This window comes from Tinamus guttatus, unplaced genomic scaffold, assembly GCF_059628265.1.
Source record: "Tinamus guttatus ecotype Peru unplaced genomic scaffold, ASM5962826v1 Tinamus_guttatus_pri_ptg000030l, whole genome shotgun sequence".
In the NCBI taxonomy this organism is placed as follows: domain Eukaryota; kingdom Metazoa; phylum Chordata; class Aves; order Tinamiformes; family Tinamidae; genus Tinamus; species Tinamus guttatus.
The window spans coordinates 3257841-3278400 of record NW_028288564.1 but is presented as its reverse complement, the minus strand read 5'-3'; the positions used below and the strand labels follow the sequence as shown (position 1 = coordinate 3278400).

At 36.8% G+C, this 20560-nt stretch overlaps 1 protein-coding gene across 1 annotated transcript in view; it reads left to right on the top strand.

Moving 5' to 3' along the window:
* The window catches only part of SLC9D1 (solute carrier family 9 member D1), a 31459-nt gene extending 14283 nt beyond the window's left edge, over nucleotides 1-17176 (top strand). Inside the window, exons 8-13 of the mRNA XM_088530239.1 lie at nucleotides 239-356; nucleotides 928-1123; nucleotides 7006-7156; nucleotides 13830-13909; nucleotides 14388-14537; nucleotides 15889-17176. Of these exons, the coding sequence (XP_088386365.1) occupies nucleotides 239-356; nucleotides 928-1123; nucleotides 7006-7156; nucleotides 13830-13909; nucleotides 14388-14537; nucleotides 15889-16002 (809 nt within the window). The 3' untranslated portion in view covers nucleotides 16003-17176. The remainder of the gene's footprint in view (nucleotides 1-238; nucleotides 357-927; nucleotides 1124-7005; nucleotides 7157-13829; nucleotides 13910-14387; nucleotides 14538-15888) is intronic.
* Nucleotides 17177-20560: the final 3384 nt, after the last annotated feature.

Below are 20560 nucleotides of genomic sequence, written 5' to 3'. Positions count from 1 at the left end.
AGTAAATGCATAACTACAGCTTAACTGCTATGCAAAGTCTTTATTGTATAGCAGAAGCATGCTGTGAATATTCTGTAGATGTGATTTACCTAATGATGGAAAAAAACAGAATGTTTTGAATGTTCTTACTCTTTTGAGAACCATGCCTAGCCTCCTTTTGATGGAGGTATCTGAGCACTAAAAGCATTCATAGATTCTGATATATGTTTCAATTACTTCCTTTTGTTTTGGTGTACAGGGGACATTGACTACAGCAGCGTATTACTTGGCATGTTGGTGATGCAGGATGTGCAGCTTGGTTTGTTTATAGCTGTCATGCCTACACTTATTCAAGCAGGAGCAAGCACCTATTCCAGGTAAAGAAATTACTGTACGTTTGCCCCCCGTTTCCAATTTGGTGTGCTGACTGGAAGTATAAGAAAGCTACACTTAAACTGTCGGTTTCTTGAAAAATGCATGCTTTATTCTCCGAGTTCCCTTTACTATCTGTAATTATAGTGTTATGTGAGAATATTCTTTCTGCTCTAGATACCTTTGTCCTACCCAATAATTAGATTGAAATTGCTAATGAAGTTTATTATTGTTGAAAATAGGGAAAATTCTTCAGAGTTACTACCTTCTACTATACTTGAGGTATATTTCTATTAAAGATTATGGAATAGAATTACCGAGCCTGATAAATGACACTGCAGTTCAACTAGCAATTTTTTTGCTGATTTTGAAACAGCCTAGAAATAAATTCTGGGTATTAAGCAGAATTAGCATTCATTCTGTTTGCTTATGTATCTAAATACCCTACTGTGGATACCTATAAGAGGTAGCTATGGTAATTTTGAATATCTGTTCAATTAGATAATCTCACTTTAGTGACTCTGATTTAGAGGCAAGAGCAGTTTGAAGAAATGATTGTTTGTTTTTCTATTTCAGCATTGTCAAGGAAATACTGAGAATACTGATTTTGATTGGCCAAATTCTCTTTTCTCTGGCCGCTGTTTTTCTTATATGTCTTGTTATAAAGACTTATCTCATAGGCCCATATTATCGCAAGTTGCATACGGAGAGCAAAGGGAATAAAGAAATCCTCATTCTGGGAATATCTGCATTCATCTTCCTTATGTTAACGGTAATCATTTAAATTAATTTTTTAAAAATATAAATGTTTTATAGTGCACCAGTATTGCAAAATCCATCACATTTACTGTTGCTGCATATCCACGTATTTCTGTAGTTAATTGCTTGGTTTTAAAATGCTTAAAATCCAAATCCAAATGCACAAGTGACTGATGCACCGCAGCACAGGTGAGTAGTAGCTGATAAAATTTCAATTGTCAATAGGCTGAATTTTAATAAAGTCACTTAAAGAATCATGATTATAGTCTTATTTTTGGGATGCTTCATGCATTTAAAAATCAGTTTTGAATTACTGGTAATGGTTTTGCACACTTACTTGTTGAATTTATTTACCTTTCTGAATGGCAAATTCTTAACATAATTTGAATTACAAAATAATTTCCCTTCTTTCTGATAGATAGGTTAGGGCTGAAGTTGAGGAAGGAGAGAAATCCCTTAATGTTTGTGTATTTTGCCTAAAATGTAGCGTGCAATTTTTATGCATAAATATTTTAAAAGACAGAATAGTACTTTATTAGGAATCCTATTGTAGTTCTTCAGGACAGAAACCATTTTTGTAAGTTCTGATACCTCTACTGGGCTTATTTTTTTCTCTGCTTAGAATCTTCCTTCCATTGGTTTCTATCTCACATTTCAGCCCTCTGGCAAGCTATCCTGTTAGAGAATAGAACATGACAGTCCCTGGTAATGGTGTGAATTTGAAACACTGTTATTGTGGATCTGCAGATTGTTGTGCTCTCTTTGAGATATTCTGAAGGAAAAAAAACCAAAAAACTTCATACACCTTTATTGCCAGGGTGTTTATGTAATTACTATAGAGCCAATAAAGTTGTTATTATTCAGGATGAAGGTCAAGGAAGAAGTTAGTGAGAGAATAACTTTACAGTTTTTCCATTTGTATTTTATAGGCTATAAAAATGCTATCATTATAAAAAGTTATTTATATTCCAAACACGTGTGCCATTTAATAAGAAAAGTAGCCCAAATTATTTTCTTATTTTTACTTTGGCAAGTAGACACAGTATCTGTGAAACAGCTTTAACAAAAACAGCAAAAACATAACGTATTATGGTATCTGGGAACAGTCTTTCTTTGATTAAAAATGTAGCCTACAGGAAATAATCTGAGTGAATGTGGAAATACTGTGCCCAGATGAACACATCAAGCATGTTAAAAGTTTATTCTGTACATGATGCTACATATATGTGTATCCACAAAGCTGAGGGAGAGAATATATTTAAGCGAGCCCATCGAATATATGCTACAAAAATGGTATGCTTCTTCAATATGGGAAACCTTTGTAGAGAATCATGTATTTATTCTTCAAGTGAAAGAAAATGATATATAATGTATAAAAAGGGAACAGTACAAAGGATACTACACATGTAACCAGAGTAAACTAGTTCAGATGCCTGATATTTGTGACACTGATAATAGTCACTGCGGTAGCAGTTATTACATGGTAATTGATATACATGCCCTTATGTCAGGAATAAAAATATGAGATGGGGAAAGCAACCTAATTTGAAAAAATGTTGCATATATTTGGAAAGGTTTAACTAAAGTTAATCCTTAACTAAGGTGTGGGTAAGAAAACAATTGAACTGTTTTAGTTCCTTCAAACGTCTTTCTCCTTCTAGAAAGAGCCTAAATATTGGCCAAATCAGTATATTTATCGGCAATTGTGGAATTTTCCATACTTTTGTAATTCCAGTGAAGCTTTTCAGCTTGTAGTGGGAGCAATAGGAGAGCGGATGCTTTAGCGACCATAGTCACAGGTGACTCTGCAGCTTCATTTGCAAAACTGGAGAGAAACTTTGTAAATATCTATCTTAGATCTCTGTGTTGCATGTGAGGATTTCTGCAGGCCACATCCTTTCCAAAGCATGACAAAGGGGTAAGGATGATAGCATGGTGTTCCTGCTTTTTGCATGCGGTTACTTGTTACATACTCCTGTATTGCCTGGATTTCTGGGGTCCACCCAAGTTTATACTACATTGAGGTTCACCTGTAGCATTAGCATATGTAATACATATGGTATATTTCTTGTTTGCCAGTTTGAAAATCTCAGATGCCAACAAGAATTTAAGTTTCTTTACCAAGCAGTGCAGATTCTGCACTTGTATGTGGAAAGGCATAGCGAGGATGGGAGGACAAAGGAGGTTCTTCTATATGGTAAGAATAAGCAATTTTAGTGTAAAGTTTATATTCTGCCATATGAGGAGCTTCTTATGTGGAAGCAATTTTTGAAAATTCTTTTGTCAAGAGCATTACTTGCAAATGATTAAATCTGAAACTGGATCTTAAATATACCTCTTCTTGACAAAATAGCTTAGGGGAAAAAGAAATGCAACAAATATCAATGCTTATAATGCTTATTTAGTTGGGGTGGTTGCAAATATAAATATATGCAGTATGTATGCAACCACCCCAACTAAATAAGCATGTCTTGGGGTAGCAGGGGAAGACTTAGGTCAAGTGCCAACAGTACAGAAATCTGGCTGAGCTTTGAGACCATGTTGTGTGGGTTTTGTTGAGTACATCAAGTATCAGGGCTAAAGGCTTGCAGACTGATAGCAAATCCTCACCGACTCCTCCACCAGTGTTTTACTTTTCAGATACTCCTTTTGTAAATTGGTAAATCATCCTGTTCAGTCACGACATAGAAGGTGGAATCCAGGTTATGGTCTTAACTATGATCATGGAAGACAGGTAACGAAAGTGGTGCTGCTAAGGCACGACCGATGCTAAAGGACAAATAGCATGCCAACCAGTGTGTTGCTTTTTGTTATGTGTTCAGAGTCCTTACAAGAGGTTGTTTTAAGCAGTTTCCTGATAATGAACTGCACTCATTGGATATCAACAACAGTGGACAGTGTAGAACAACAGTGTTTGGCTTTGTCATGTTTTATGAAAAGGCTCTGAAGATTATTAAGCAATTAAAAAAGAACTGACAAGAAGGATAGCAATTACACTTATATAAATGTGCATGCAAAGAGGAGGGGGGAAAAAGTGGTTTCCAGTTTGACTGCATTATGGTTGACTCGTGATGGTGGCAGCAAGGGGAAGGAAAGAGCTGTATCTTCTGTCCAGCTTTTTGGTATGTAGATAAAGTTGGCGTTGTTTCCTCTCGTGTTACAAATGTCATTCCTTGCTTGCTGGAATGCTTCTCTATGACTCAATGGGCTTTATCAACTCCCTTCTATTAACTGAAGGGAGAAGGTTAAGGGAGGACTGTAATCTCAAATATTCCCATTAATTATACAAATACACTTGAATGGAGTTTTTACAAGGCTCACTAAAAATTGTTTACATTTTCATTGAGCTTTTGCTTCCTTAAAATGCAAGCTCTTTAGCTTGCACAGATTTAGATTATTAATATTTGAGATTTTCATACATTTATTTCCAGTGAGGATTTCTTTACTGTTATTGGCTTACCCTACTTATTAAGCTTCTATGATGATTAAAATTTAGCAATAAAACATGCGTTATAAGAGACTATAGGCAGAACAGCTACTGAACAAATGGTTGAAATCCAACTAGACTCGGGAATAGTTCTCCTATCCTGTTTATTGCTGTGGTAGAATATTTGAGCATAAAAGTCCAATATTCTAGTGAAAACAAAGTGACTTGTCTGAATACAGGGTAAAATGGGACCTTAGAAAACAAATGAAAACTGAATTGTACAGGGGTAAAAGTGCAAATCAACAAAACATTTCCTATAATGTAGGAATAAAGAAAAGGACCTGAAACAGGAGCACAACCCCCAAAATAGTAATTGTTAGAGCCCTCTTATGTAAAGACAAAACATGGAGTTTTATGCAAGCACAGAGAGAGAGGGAGTCCTAAATGCAAAATACTTTCCCAGTCTTGCTTATATAAGAATCTTTGCTGCCAATAAAACAAGCCCTTTCCAGAGTGTGTGTGCATGCGTCTCATCCACTATAGATTTTTTTCTGTGGAGGGAACATACTTTGTAAACTCGGTTATGTAATATCTAGAGGACAGAGAAAAGATGGCAAAATTCACAGTTTACCCACTGTGTCCTTGAACTTGACCTTGATTTAGATTGCCCAAAAGCCGGGCATGGCAGCCTTTTCGCTGTGGGCTCAAACCATGTGGATGTATTGTTTGCTCATCTTAGGTCGATACTTTCTGAGCAAGCACCTAGTATATATTTTCATCCTTAAATTGCACCATGCTTGAACAGAGATACTTACAAGCACACAGTATTAATGCAATTCCAATACAAGAGATGGTAAATCCCTTCTTAAATGGCAACTTAATCATCTAAATGTGAGTGTTTAAAATACTAACTACAAGTATTTTCACCTGGAGCTGATAAAGTATAAATGTGAGGGGATTATATGCGAATAGTAGAATATTTTGGGATCGTAATCTAGAGTGTGCGACTTTTACAACACAGTGATGTGATTGTGAAAAAGAATTTACAAGAAATATTCTGGAATAGGAAACGTATCTAGTCTTGTTCTCGTGATTTAAAGCCTTTCATATCAATTTCCATCTCCCCTTTTATAATTTGAGATGGCTGTGAAGAGCACCTTACCACTTGAAACTGAACTGAAATTCCTTTTGTTTTAAATTATAAGTGTATGAAAAGTGACAGCTTTTATGTAGTAGTCAGAATGGATTATAAGGATATTTTGTTGATTTTGCCTGATCAGCAACTGTTTGCACTATTTGACAGATCTAATTCAGTTTTTTAAAATGGCTTGCAATAAATTAAGGACTGTGAGCATAAGTGAAGTTATATAATGAGCATTTGGACATTACTGCTTTAAAAAAATTGCAAAAGACTGGTTTTATTTTTAGATAGCATTTTATGCACTGTTTGGAATGACTTGTTTATCATTTCTTTTGCTCTCCGCCATTAGTTCAAGTCACTGGAGTTTTAGCTTCATACCATACAGTGTAACACTGTTCAGGATGTGCTGCATGTTCTCCATAAATGTACAGTAACATGTTGTTGCTTATTCTAAATCAGTATGGAAATAAGGCTTCAGTTTAAAGTGTTCTATTAATATTAATAACTTCGTCATTTCTCAGCAAGATGACTGTCTGCAGCAGCGTGGTTTTAAAGCATATTTTATACTTATTCTAAGTGCTGCCTGCTTTTTTATTGCTAAGAGCATTGTCTTGAGCCATTTCTTTATTTTTAGTTCAGACTCTTTATGTATTTCACCTTTCCTTTCTAATACCATATACAAATAACAGAAAGAATAAAGAACAGTGTGAATTCTTTCAAATAGATACCATGCTCCAGATTAGCAGTTTACATGCTTGAATCTATCCATGTTTAGTAAAGAACAGAAGCTTGTTTTTAACCCTCATTTGCAATTACAAAACATGAATTATGTCTCAAAGTGTTTTGCTGAATCAAGACTATTCTCCCAAAGTAAAGTTTTGATCCCACCACATCCACTCCAACTTCTGCTTTTATTGACTGTTGGAAAATATGCTGTGGTGAAAAGATCGAGGCTGAGAAAATAATGTAATTATGTAATCCTGACTCTGAAGCTGTTAGAAGCTCGCTCTTTTTAGTGAAATTGGGTGCTATTCTTATGAGTGACACAAAGAATTACAATGTAGATTATGGGATTTTGTTGTTGCTTTGGTTTAGCTTCTATGGGGAAAGAGGTAATATGAAAAGGAAATTGGTTTTTGTGTCTTTGGGATAAATACATTACTGTAGAACACTTAAATGCACTGAATTCTATTTGTTTTTGAAATTAAAGATGTAATAACTTTCTGCACTCAATATAATGTATAGCTTTATAATTTCACTGTAAAATGGTATGTGAAGTCACTTGGGGCAAGAGAACAGCAATAGATTCTCTGTTATTCCTTGACAGATCACAGAGCTATTGGATGTGTCAATGGAGCTGGGATGCTTCTTAGCTGGAGCTCTGATCTCTTCTCAGGGTCACATGGTTACTGAGGAGATTATGTCCTGTATTGAACCAATACGTGACTTTCTTGCCATCATTTTCTTTGCATCCATAGGTAATTTCTAAGAAAAAAATTACTAAAAATAGTGCTAACCTGTGAATAAGGGGAAGGAAGAAACTCTCTGACTAAAGAATGGGGGGAGGAAGTGGAGGTTATGTTGTGAAAAAACTAAATGTTAATTGACCCCGGTGATGTTTTGACTTTGCTAATACTTTTAAAGGTAACATCATATTCTTAAACACTTTCTATGTTGTACTCTCAATTCCTGTGATGTGTACGTATCAGTTTTTCATTGTTAATTCTAAATCTCTATGGTTTTACATGTGAAGTTAAACTATTTTAAGGTAAAATGGAATAATTTGGGGAAATTTTTCTCTTTGTGGTTCATACTTCTTTTTAATTTATATGAAAATTGTATTGCCATTTTGAGTTGGTAGGAGAGTAGTTTTCAGATCTTTATGACTTGCTTTTCTCTAGAAACAGAATATGAAAATGGAGGCAGATCCTTTTCGTAGTTTTTTTAGTTGGGAAAATGTGATCTGTGTGTTCTCAACAAGGACGAATTAGTTGAATAGGATGTCTCAGACAGGCTAGCTGAATGCCTACTGAAATGGAATATTGATGCCCGGAAGAATAATTCAGCATGCTTGTTATCTAGAGCAAGTTAATCTTGAATATATTTAAAATCAGTCAGTATCTTCATTTTTAATTGCCAAATTCTCAAATGTATCCATGCATGCCCTTCTCTAAAGGAAGCCTTTTATGTAATTTCTTTGATTCCTGAGCAGTCAATGAAGCATTTGCCTCTCCTTACATATCATACAGGAGATGTAGGTCCAGCTTTGGGGCAGTGCAAGTTCCAAAATAAGTGGTTTAAATTCAGCCCTTTGCTTATGTCCTCACCTTGGATCCTTTTTCACGACCAACCTTTTTTTTTTTTTCTTCTGTTTCTACTGAACTTTTTTTAAATTATTATTTCTGTGTTCTTATTCAAATAAGAGTGTGCATCACTAATTTTTTATGCATTAGTATAATTCATCTGGCTTTTATCTCTTTAGTCTTAAGCAATGATGCCCATATAAAACAATGGGCTTTTAAATTAATGTGTAAGAAAAACCAAAGCTGTTTTGCAGCAATTATCAAAATAATAATAATAATAAAATGTTCAACAGTCTTAATTTCATTTCTCCCAGCCCTAATAACAAATTCTGCTGTTCAGTCAGATTGCTTACTAATAGATATATTGACTTGAAGAAATTATTATTATTACTATTATTATTATTAAAGGGAAGAAACTGGCAAGCTACAATAAAACTTTTGGGACTATACCACTAAAAAGGTTGAATGACTAATTGCTAAATGGTCACAAATAGGCTCTTTCTGTGTTTTAGTAATGATAGTGATGGAGTGGGTGGTGTTATCAGGATTGGAAGGCATGACAAGTAATCGTAAACCAGCAGTTAGTTTTGTGAAGTACAGAACAAAAATACTCTCCTATGCTCCTGTGACTTCACAGATTACTGTGAGATTACTGTTAGAAATGAGATTTAGGTACAGTACAAGAAAATACTCAGAGTTCAGTTGGCATAGTAGGCAGCAGTCCCTCTAGCTTAAGGTATCGTGAAAGAAACCAACTTTGGTAGTTCAAAATTCAAAAATACCTTTTTGACTGTTATTCCCATTGCAACTGTGACTAACGAGTTAGTGTGGTTTTTACAAAAACAGGCATTATCCTTGCCTCACAAGAAAATTAGCTGAAGTGCCTGACTATTTAAAACAAAGCCAAAAAAGAGCATCTGACAAAAAGCGAAAATGCTGCTTATTTACAAAACGAAATCTTAAAAAAAAAATCGCCTTGATACTTTTAGCTTCTGTGGTTAATAGGAAGTTGCTATGTTTTGCGGTGTGGCAAGGAGGTAGGTTTTAAAAAGGAGTGATGCGATGCTGCAAGGAAAACCTGAATTAGATGATGCATTTCTTAATTTTTTAAGATTTTTTTTAACCTTTCTCTGTATTTATATATTCACACACACAAATATTTTTATGTTGTCATGATTATCTTTAGATAAATTTACTAAGTGAAACTATGCAAATGCTCTAGGAAACATTATTTCTTCCCGAAGTGGAGAGTTGTTACTACATACAGCAAGCACCCTACAATAGAGAGTCCAAGACACTTGAGATCCTGAGGTACATCACTGCAGCAATATGATTCCTGTTCCTTTTAGAGTAAAGGAATAAATAGAAAAATGTGATGTCATTGAGATGTGGTTATAAACATATTATTTGAAAAAAGTTACTTCCTGTGTTGCTTAACTTTTCTCACTACAAAAATCCTTCTAGTGTCTGAAAGCTGAGCACCGAGTAATCGTTCATCTCATATCTACAGAAGTGGGCCTGACCTTAGCTTTCCCTGTGTAGGGCTGCTGCACAGACGCATTTGTAGGAGTAAAAGACCTCTGCAGTCAGACAGCAGCAGCTGCAGCTCATGTAACTCCATTTGTGCGTTCACCGACACCTGTGCGGGTTCTTCAGGTGTCCTGGCGCTCGTTTTGCTCTGTGCCGATGCTGGAAAGCTCCTCTTGCTGCTCAGCCTCTCTTATATTTTTGAAAACATCTTGACTGATTTTAAGAGCCATATTTTGACCGTGCCTTTTTTTTTTTTTTTTCTTTCCTCATTTCTGTTCTGGTATCTCGCACTTAGTGCCTTCTCTTTCCCCTTCTGCTTTCTATGCAAAAATGCATCAAAACAAAATCAAAGGCTTTGGGATATTGGGGTTTTTTTTGTTTGTTTGTTAAGGTGCCCCCTTTTTTGCCATATTGCAAGACGAGAGGTGTTTGAAATCAAGTATCAGGACTCTATCTGTCACTGCTGAGCAGGCAGATTACTTCTGCTTGCTGACAAAGTTTCATGGGCTCAGTGTGCTGTGCAGATACAAGTGTGTGTGGCAACACTTGCCACGCTCTGTGTTTCTCTTCTGGGTAAATCTTGAGGTCAGCACTGAAGCCGGAATGCAAGATGCTGACAACCCTTCTTAACAGCACGGTCTCTTTTCTCAGAAGAGGGTTGGTGCTGACACTGGCAGTGCTACCGTTCCCCAGAACAAATGCAGAACATCTTTCTCTGAATCTCTAGTATTTCTGTTGAATTGGAATTCAGGAGCAGATCCCAGGGTTGAGATTCATTTGTGACATACATTGGTTTCTCCTTGTCCCTCTGGCTCTGAATGCTTCGTTGTCCTGCAGGGTACATAAAGAAAATTGAAAGATCCAAGCTCTCAGAACTGACATTAAGGTCAGTTAGGAAAGAAGACCTTTCCTTTGCAGAAAAGTGGAGACAAGTGCTGTTTTTCCACTCTGCCATTAGCATCTGGCATTATTGCCTTAATCATCTCCCATAGCTGTTGCATTTATCGCATTTGCTAGCTATGGTCTAAGAATCATTGAAACTGCTGGTAGACGCAATGTAGGACTAAAGGATTTTTCTGAGCAGTTGTCCTGGTCTGAGGACATGCCAGGATGAACTCTGTGGCTCCAGTCTGACCAAGAGAGTTCTGGCTTCAGTATTTTTTCTTGTTATCAAAGATTTCTAAGAATCTACAGTGTTTTTCAGGGAGGATTTTCCAGGGCATGGTGATGACTGTATTTTGATCTTCACATGCTGCTTAGGAGCCATCCAGCATGCAGGGAGAGTCTTGTAAAGAAAACGTGCTTTAGAAAAAATCTGCAAAATCGTGCCTGTAATTGGCCAGGTACGACTAGGTACTAATTTATTATGTAAGTGAAGTGCTTTTGTCTTCATAGTGATGCGAGGTCACATTTTCTCCAGGACCCCTGTTCCAACTGTACTAGAAAACTGTGTAGAAGAGAAGTTCAGTGACTTCCTGATGAGTTCTATGAAAATGCACGTAATTGATACCCTTGCTATTAGTGGCAGGCTGCCATATGCTACCTGATGATGGTCCTGAAGTTTTAAGTATTTGAAGTGTTTTTTTTTTCTGCTTTAGGAGTCCATAGGGACTCCTGAGCCTCATCACAAAGTCTGATAAATCCATTTAAAATAAATCTGTCTATGAAGTTAATCTTCCTGGTGGCATTTGTTTGGTCAGGAAGGCTTGAAAGTTTTGTGTGTTTGTATAATGGTTTGCTATGACTTGTGGCCATATCCTGAATTTTTGTCTAGAGTGGAGCAAAGTTCTAGAACAACCATGAAATCCCCCAGGAAATCCACACGTTTTATTCCCAAATTGTGCAAGCAGGGAGTTGTTTTGTTTTCCCAGAACGCTGTATGTGAGCATCTTAGGCTTGCTTCACCCTTGTGGTACTAACTTCCATTTTTAGTGTAGAAATTCATGGCAGTTTGTGCCTCTGATCTTTAAAATATGGTGCTGGTCTCCACACAGAGAAGCATGAAGGTAACTTCAGACTTTGTTTGCTCCAGAACGAAAAATAGTAGATCCACCAACAGTGATGAGAGCCCTGGACTACATTATAGCCTCTCTTTTGATATCTCCTGTTCCAGAGGTGTCAGTTGGCCATCTTGTCAAAGCTGATGTTATTTCTCTAGTTGCTGTTCACATACATCTTTGAGACCAGCCTGCAGGGTAACTAGCAATGTGCACATGACAGACAGTAAAAAGAGAAAAGCTGTTTGTCACTTACATTTGTGTGTACAGACATTTATTTATTTATAGGTGTGATATTCCTGTGGCTCCTGTTTTCTTCCATCTCTCCCCTTATTGAGAGGCTTTAGCATTTGTGCTTGTGCAGGTGGAAGGAGATCAAGAAACAAAGTGTAGGGCGTATGCATGATGGTTGGGTGCCACATATAAAAAATTCAGCTTGGAGTGCTTGGAGTACATGTTCATCCACAATTCAATGTGCATATGGACAAAACAGCTTGAAGTAACTGCAAACAACTTCTCTTGCACGTTCAGACCGAGGGCAACTTGTAGTTCTCGGGAGTTCCTTTAGGTCTGTAGCGCTATGGAGAAAACTAGTGAATCCTTGACTTTCATTAAGTCAACTGCAAAGTTAGAGCATTGATTTAAATGCCTCATGTGCTTTAGGAAGCTAAACTCTTGTTCTTCAACAGAAATAATTAGACAGGAGAATTGCCACCTTTATGGATTTATCAGAAACACTATTGTTTTGCTTCTTCTTGTAAGACTTTTTTTTGAAAAAGGAATGATCTTCCAAGGACTCAGTTATGTTTGCCTGCACGAGTTCCTCTTAGCCTAAGGAAAAACACGCTCTCTGGTTTAGTCAACTATGAGTAAGATTCTTCTTTAGCAAGGCTAGAACTGCTCTCAAAAATACTGATCTTTATTTATTTAATAGTAGCAGGATTTATTTTAAACTGCCATGCTATTCACAGTGCTTCTTATCTTGCTTCTTGTTATCCTGCTACACCTTTTACTGATTTTCATGGATTTTTTTTTCTTTTGTTGATAAGATTATTGAAAATGTATGTGGTCACTGGGAATATAATTTAGGTGTTTCAATATGAGACAATTTCTTGCTACTTTGTAATATATATTTATATTGCATATATACATATCTCATCATAGCAATGGGGCTTTGTATAATTCTGTAGTTGCTAGATCATGTTCAGGGGTTACAACTCTCCGGATTCCAGTCAGTGATTTTTCTAGCTCACTTGTGAGGGTCATGGGATCAAAGCAGGCATCTTTTCTACCGTAGCTGTAGTCAACCCTCTAGCATGTTCCTCCCACACTGACAGTCTGTTGCCGTTTCATACAAAAAGGTTAAACAGTGAACAAAATGCATGTAGCAGTCTATATACAGACCTCTGAAATTATATTCTCGCGGTGTTTTTATGGCTTTCAAAAAGGGGTATGTTTCAGCTCTGGAGGTTCTGTGTTGTTGATTGGCATGGAAAGGAGAAAAGCTTATATATAAAAGTGCTCCCGCATCAATCATGTACAACTTATGGATTTGGAAAATGGCTTCTGGTAGTTCTTCCAGTAGGCAAAGTGGTTGGGTCTTGCAGAAAGTGCCTATGATTAAGTGCCTAAGATATAACATTAAGAAATGTTGTTTGCTTGTTTAGATAGGTTCCTGCCATTAAATCTATTACTAACTCCAAAAAAAATCATGAGATATCTGCCTTAAAGTTGTTTTCCAAAGGTTTCTAAAAAAAGACAAAATGGTAATTGTTTTTAAATGGAGCTTACAATCATATTCATTAAATTAAAAAGAAATGAATGCAGTGGTGAGAATTTCTGAAAAGTGTTAAATAGTTGTAAATACACTAGAAACTAAAATTTTACGCAAGCTTTTTTTTTTTGGCAGAAATGAACTGTGTATATTCTAAATAATATAGAAATGGAACATAGCACAAGAATTTGCATCTCTTTTAGTAATAAAAAAAAATCACTAAACTTTTAGTTCATATAAATAAAAAGTGATGGCATCTTTTTTTTTTACTTAATGGTATGCTGAACTGTATATGAATACTATAATAAATGCAACAGTAATATGATATGTATTATCTCATGTGTAGAAGTAGTAATAGAGTAATAATAAAAGTTGTGTGAAATACATTGATTCAGTATTTATGAATACTGCATACTTTCATTCTATGTCCCAAGAAATACACAATTTATTTATTCAGACCTAGTTCAGAGGTTTGTATGAATGCTTAGCTAAAATTGCTCTTTTTAAAAGATGTATTAATTTACTTTTTCTTTTCATTTCCCTCTAGGACTTCATGTTTTCCCCACATTTGTAATATATGAACTCACAGTCTTACTCTTTCTTACACTGTCTGTGGTCATAATGAAGGTATTTTATCTTTCTCAGGTATCTTTTACTAATCTAAATAATAGTGCTACATGTCATACTGAAAAATCTGTTCAAGAACTTAACATTTGATATAGCAAAGAGGATATTACATCCTTGCTGTACATCTGTATTTTATATATCAATAGACAGCAGTTAGAAATATTTTTAGGATAAATTAAAGGATTATTTTTAATGTTAAAAAACCATTACACGTGGAGAAATATCTTTTCTAGCTGTGGATTTGTGACAAAATTATCAAGTATATTATAGTAAATTAGATATTTCCTTTATAATATACAGTATACTTTTTGTTTCTTTTGACCTTCAAGGATGTCTTTATTTATAAGAATACTATATTACTTTATAACCAGCATTAATGTGTCTGATGCTATGACTCTTAAAATGATTGTGCTCTTTTATCTATTGCACTGTTCCAAAAAAATATACACAACAACAACCCGAAAAAATGTTTTTAAAGTTTGTCTTGGCAGTGCTTGTCCTCTCTGTGATTCTTCCAAAGAGCAGCCAGTACATCAAATGGATCGTCTCGGCAGGACTGGCACAAGTCAGTGAATTCTCCTTCGTTCTGGGAAGCAGAGCACGCAGAGCAGGGATCATATCTCGGGAGGTAAGTTAGGGCATTTAACTTTGTTTTTAGAGCCTGAATAACTTTGTGGGATTTTATGTGGCAGTGCTTATGAAAGATCCTCCAGTTTGTGGCAACTTTTAAATATCAACAAGCAGAATCAGCCCATGCAAACTGCATAAATGGATGCCGGGTGTACATACGTCGCTGACGGGCTTCCTAGTTCAGTTCATTTTACATTCTTTTTGCAGAAGCAACAACCAGTTTTTTCAGCAGTCATGGAAAGAAAATACTAGAAAAGGATTTTTTTAATTTAGTTTTCTTTCCAAGCTATGAGAACCCTATTTTCTCAAGATGAAGTCTGCTTTGCCATTTGAGGTAAATTATGGCTTCAAAGATGTATCAAATGATCTCACTTTCTAGTGCTAGCTGCTTTCTTCTCTGCGCCTCTGAACTTTTCACTGTGTGAGCAGTAGCCTATATAATGCTGGAACCAATTCCAACCAAAGCAGAGGTGGAAAATTTACACACCAGTATTTACTGATACATACTGAGGTGATTAATCCTCACGTTTATTCCTACATGTAACTAGGACTTACAAATATAGTTGGTTTGTACAGAGTTTCAAGATACCCAACCATGTTTCATGCAGTTTGTTGGGTTCTTGGATACCTTTAGCCTTTCATCTTTTCCTATTGCCATTCTTCTGTCACTGTTTAGTTTTATATAGCTCTGAAATTTCCAAAAATTACTTTTCTGTTTGACACCTCAGAACTGCTTTTGTCAAACTTGCACTTGAAAACTCCTCTCTACTGCCATCATATAGGGCTGTTTCAGAAAATATAGTTAAGATCTTGTTTCAGAAGATGTGCAGCAGTATGCAACATTTTGGGGTTTTTTGTCAAGTATAAGATGGTGGTGCATGTTTTCAATCTAACATGAAACCATGTTGTTTTTTCCACTTTCATGTGTATATACACAAACATATACAATGTTTAATTATTACATATTAAATATTATATATTCTATGTATAATGTGTGTGTGTGTATATATATATATAAATATATATAAAATATGAAGTGGTTCTTGGCCTTTGGCCCTTTAGTGCACCCCAAGCTTCTAAAACTGACCTCTTAACTATGCATGCAAGTAATAATTTTTGTACTACTATCAAATTCTTACAATTGCACGTTCGAAGCAGGTAAACTTGGAATGGTTTGTGGGTGCGCTTGCTTGCTCTTTTAACAGTGTGTACGGATGGTCGGGACAACGGGCGAGCTCTCCTGGAGATGCTGTCCAGAAAAGCCTCATCTCATCGACTCCTAACTGCTTCCTAGCTCACCACCTAACTGGGAAGTGAAGTAATGGCTTTCTTTCCTTTTCAATTTTCAGGTCTATCTCCTTATTTTGAGTGTGACAACTCTAAGTCTTCTACTTGCCCCAGCCCTGTGGAGAGCTGCCATTATGAAATGTGTTCCAAGACCTGAAAGACGCTCGAGTACCTGATAAGACTTGCACGTGCACAGGAATACGTGTTTTTGCAAAGAGTATCTTCATTGCTCATTGTATTTCTATGCACTCAAAAAAACAAGATGGTTTGAGTAGTCCTCTTAACATTTACTCAGTTAAAAGCCTTACACTGATATGAAAAAAATATTAAAAAATAGTGATCTGATATTTGAATTAAGCATCCCTTGCAAAACGGACTTTCATCCTGGCAGATTCAAATGGACCAGAACATTTGTTCTTAATCCAATTAAACATGCAGAGTAGAAATTATTTTTTTAAATACAGTTTCACAGAAATTGTGTTGAGTATTTTTTGCCTGGATGTGCCTTTTAATTTTCATCTGGTTTTGTTACTATTTGTTCATCACCAGATATTGTTTTTAATATAATATATATATATGTATATATATATTATATTATGGTGCCTATGGTATCTTCTTACACTATAAATGACTTGAGTCATTTTCACATTTAGGAGTTCAGTACACTGCTATAAATTTGGTAACAAACTATTTCTAATGGTGAGTAAAAGTCTAATCCTTTACACAAATAAAAGGTTTGATTTGGTTAGCATCAAGCTACTTTAAACAGTAAAAACATATTCCAAATGGTACAGCTGGTATTATGTGATACTTCACTCCAGTTTACCATATATCATATATTTTCTCACAGTGATAACTTTCATTTGTGTTACTTCTTTTATTTATTTACATATTTGACCATGCTGACAATGAGAAAGGGTATAGCTTAAGTTATATTTGAAGACTGACAGTTGTTACCTGTTCTTGCTAACTACTGCTATACTAATTGTTTACAGTTTTCTTTCTGTGTTTAAACTGAAAATAAAATTGGTAAAACTGGGAAGTCTAATTTTAAGCAGATGCAAAGGTATTTTATCAGTTCTCAGACTCTGGAGGTTGGATAAAATGGACATTATTTTACCTTTGAAACTATTTTAATTAAATTTGCACAAAACTAGAAAAGGCTGATTAGATGTGCATTGGGAACTCTACAACTTTGTAGTTCGCATTTACAAAAGCCTTGTAAAAAACCTGTTCTTTATATGCCATAGAAAGAGCTTATTCACTGTAGCCTCCCCTGACAAACAAGTAAGAATATTTTTTTGAATTTTATGTTTACATTAATGCTATTAAAGATTTATTATCAGCTTAGGTTAGTATTGTAATATAACACATAGAATAACTTTGGTATGCACGCAACAGTTAGAAAGCTGAATTAAATTAGATTTAAATTGCCAATTAAAATGAGAGTAGTTGTCCGCTGAGTAGTGGAATTACCCACAGCTTGTTTCCTACGTGTCCGTAGGCCTCAAAGCTCTTTCCCCTGCCAAAGTGGCCTCAGTGTCCTCCTCTGTTTTGCCTGACATCTGCTGGGCTTGGCAAAACACCGTTTGGGCTAGCCCAGAGCTTGCACATGCTGCTGGGCCAGTTGGCCCTTGCGAGGCAGGGTGCATAATAGTTGAGTTCTTCACTGGATTTTCTTTTCTGGCACTGCCTCAAAAAGCTTGCAGCTGTGCATGACAGTTTCACCTCTCCTTGAATGGTTTCGGAAGTTTTTTGGGGGAAGAGTGACAAATATCAGTAAAAATGTACCAAATAAATAATTTTTTTTAAGTCTTTAACAGAAAATTAATTTGAAAACTGCTCTATTTGTTTATTTCAGTGATTAGTAATCAAGTTGTAGAAGCAAATTAACAGCGTTATTGTACAGTTTTATAATCTACAGTCTCAAATCTTTTATTTTGCCTCATTACTATTTATTTTGTCTCACCTCATTAAAATAATTTTGTTTCTTAATTATATGAGAAAGAGAGGTCTTACCCTGATTTACAGTCAGGCCTCCCTTCTGGAAACAGAAGATTCTCTCCCTAATGCCGCATCTTGGTTTTGAAAGACATGCATCTTGCACGTACTGTTTGCTGCCACAATCATATTTATATCACATGTATTTCAAAAGAAAACAGTCTATTTGATGTCACCTCACAGCGGTTTATTATGTTCCTCACGTGTTCTTAGAGCTGACCATGGTAGAGACCTTTGTATGTTTTCCATTATGTCTTTTATGTCAAGGTAAGAGACTCTCATGATAAAAATCTTAGGATAGAAACAACAGACCTTGTTCCTTGAAGGTCTGACTTGTCTGTAAGTAAAATGGGAAGAATGTTTAACAGTCTAACTGCATTTAGATGCAGTTGCAGCTTTTCAGGAAGGTATGCTTCTACTCCAAAATACCTCTTCCCACTCCAGTGTTAAGCAGATAAAAAATAAAGCAAAGATCCAGAACCCCTGAAAAGAAAATCCAATTATTTTATATAGAGTTTTTTCTGAAGAAATAGTGGTCTTTTCTAGAAAACTTTGTTTGGGCTTGTTGGTTGATACCTGTCTCATTCTTTTATCTAATGGTTAGCATTGTTTGAATACAGAACAGCTGATGGAGGGCAGAGCCTTTGTCTTCACTGGTGATGAGTGGCCATTTCTGTGGTGAAATGAGCTGAAGTGGGTAGAAAGGAAGGGTCTGTTCAGTAGTGAGTAGCAATTTGTTTAGCATACCTGATTTATTTATAACTTACTTATTTGGAGGCAGGTGAGTGTACCTGGTTGCTTGCTCTGCGTGTCTCAGTTTGCCTCAAGCACTGTAGCTTGCTGTCTGGCAAGTGGAGTTCTTGAGCATTCGCCCCTTGACAGCTACATTTAGTCGTCTCTGCCTATGAAGGAGAAGGAACCAAGCAGTTTAAAAACTCATAGCATGGCCTGTGCCTGTGCTTGATTCCTTTCCCTGTTCCCACAGTCAGGCTGGAGCACGTTGACCTACACCCCCCCTACTTGCAGTTCACCCCGTCTGAAGCAGACCGTGCTTCAGTTTTGCAGAAGGAAATCCTTACTGAGAGGTGGGAGGTTGGTCTTTGGCAATAGCCACTTGCACAGGCCTAGGATTGCTCAGGAAACGTTGCCGTAATGGCATAATCCATGGGACTTCCATAACTTTTTCAAAGCTTTAAGAATTCTTGCACCTATGATTGCTAAAGGTGATGAGAAAGCAGGTTCATGGTTCCTTTTTTTGCACCAGTTGAATACTCCGTGCTTTGTAGGCAGAGAGGGGTGTCCGTTGGGGAACAGCACAGAGGAGCAGTGTTGTATGGAGACATGGTACTAGAAAACAAAATAAAAGCAGCTGTGAGTGGATATGCTGAGGGAGTTATTAATATGGTAAAATAAATTCTGGCAAAATGATGACAGCATTCTCCTTCTTCACTCCAAAACCTATGTAAGGAATGGAGGCCTAAAGCATTAAAGGAAAAAAGCAAGCATTGTGCCTCTGTAATACACGCTTGTTCGGTTGTCTCACAGGAAATTCAGGGCAAAGCCAAGAGGCTTACTGGGAAGCGTTAAGCACCACAGCAAGGTTACGTGACGAGTGTAAATAGAAGAACTTGAGTAATGAAAATGGGTGGTCTTCAGTTACCACCTCCTTGCTGCCTAGGGTCCAGAGAGACTCGATTCCTCTGTCTGCAGAGCTGTGTAGTTGCAGGAGCAGGCAGTGCTAGACCAGGTTTGCGACTGCTAGTGCTCCCTTGCTCTGAAAGCTGGCATACTTACCTTAGTCTATACAAACCACAACTGCAAATACATTATTTGCTCATCTTTATTTTTTTTCATACGAGGATTCTCCACTCTGCACTAGAGAAGCTAGAATTTTTCTCTTCAGACTGGGACTTCTTTAAGATGGTGCTAGTCTGTCACATGAAACTTCAAGGGTGCGAAAAATAAATGCTTTCTACCTTAGCGTAGTCATTGAATTGTACCTTTTTGAAGTATTTGCTTTCTTTTTTGTTTCCTATCTTCATCCTGGGGTGGACATACCCTGTCATCTGTTGAGGATGCATTCCTTAAAATAGCAGCGCTTTGCGGCAGCTGGGACAGTGAAACAATTTTCCCTGTAAGGATTAATGTAATAAAGGAGAGACACATGCAGGCACTTAGGTTTAACCCACAGTTTAAATATACCATCAGAGTATATATCACATAAGGTGGAAAGCACCATAATCAGCTGGAGGAGATGATGTTTTCTTGAGTTTGTTTGTTTGTTTTCCCAGAGTTTGGCTTTGGTGGCTGGAGAGGTGACTGCTTCCTGAGGCCTGAGGTTCTTGGAGAGCAGCTTCCTTGCTGTGGATGAGTCTTGCGCTCCCGCTGCTGGTGTGAGCTGCCTGTCCTGGAACGGGCCGCGGCGCGGCAGCACCGCAGCCGCTTCCCCTCGGCGGGGACTGTCTGCCTGGGCGGCAGCTGCCAGGGCTGTCAGCCTGCCAGGTGTGCACTGCTGCTCGCCAAGCTCCGCTGAGAACCAAGAATGGGGAAATGGGGATTTCCTCCTTTTAGCTGGCAGAGCAGGGAACTCATTTATCAGCCCCGGAGCCCCAAAATAGCGAGTGGGGAAGTGGCAGGTAGCAAGGGGTTACTGTACAGGAAAAACTTGGAATATTGCTACATTTACCAAAAGAATCAAAGTAACTATTTCCTCACTATTAGAAAACACAACTT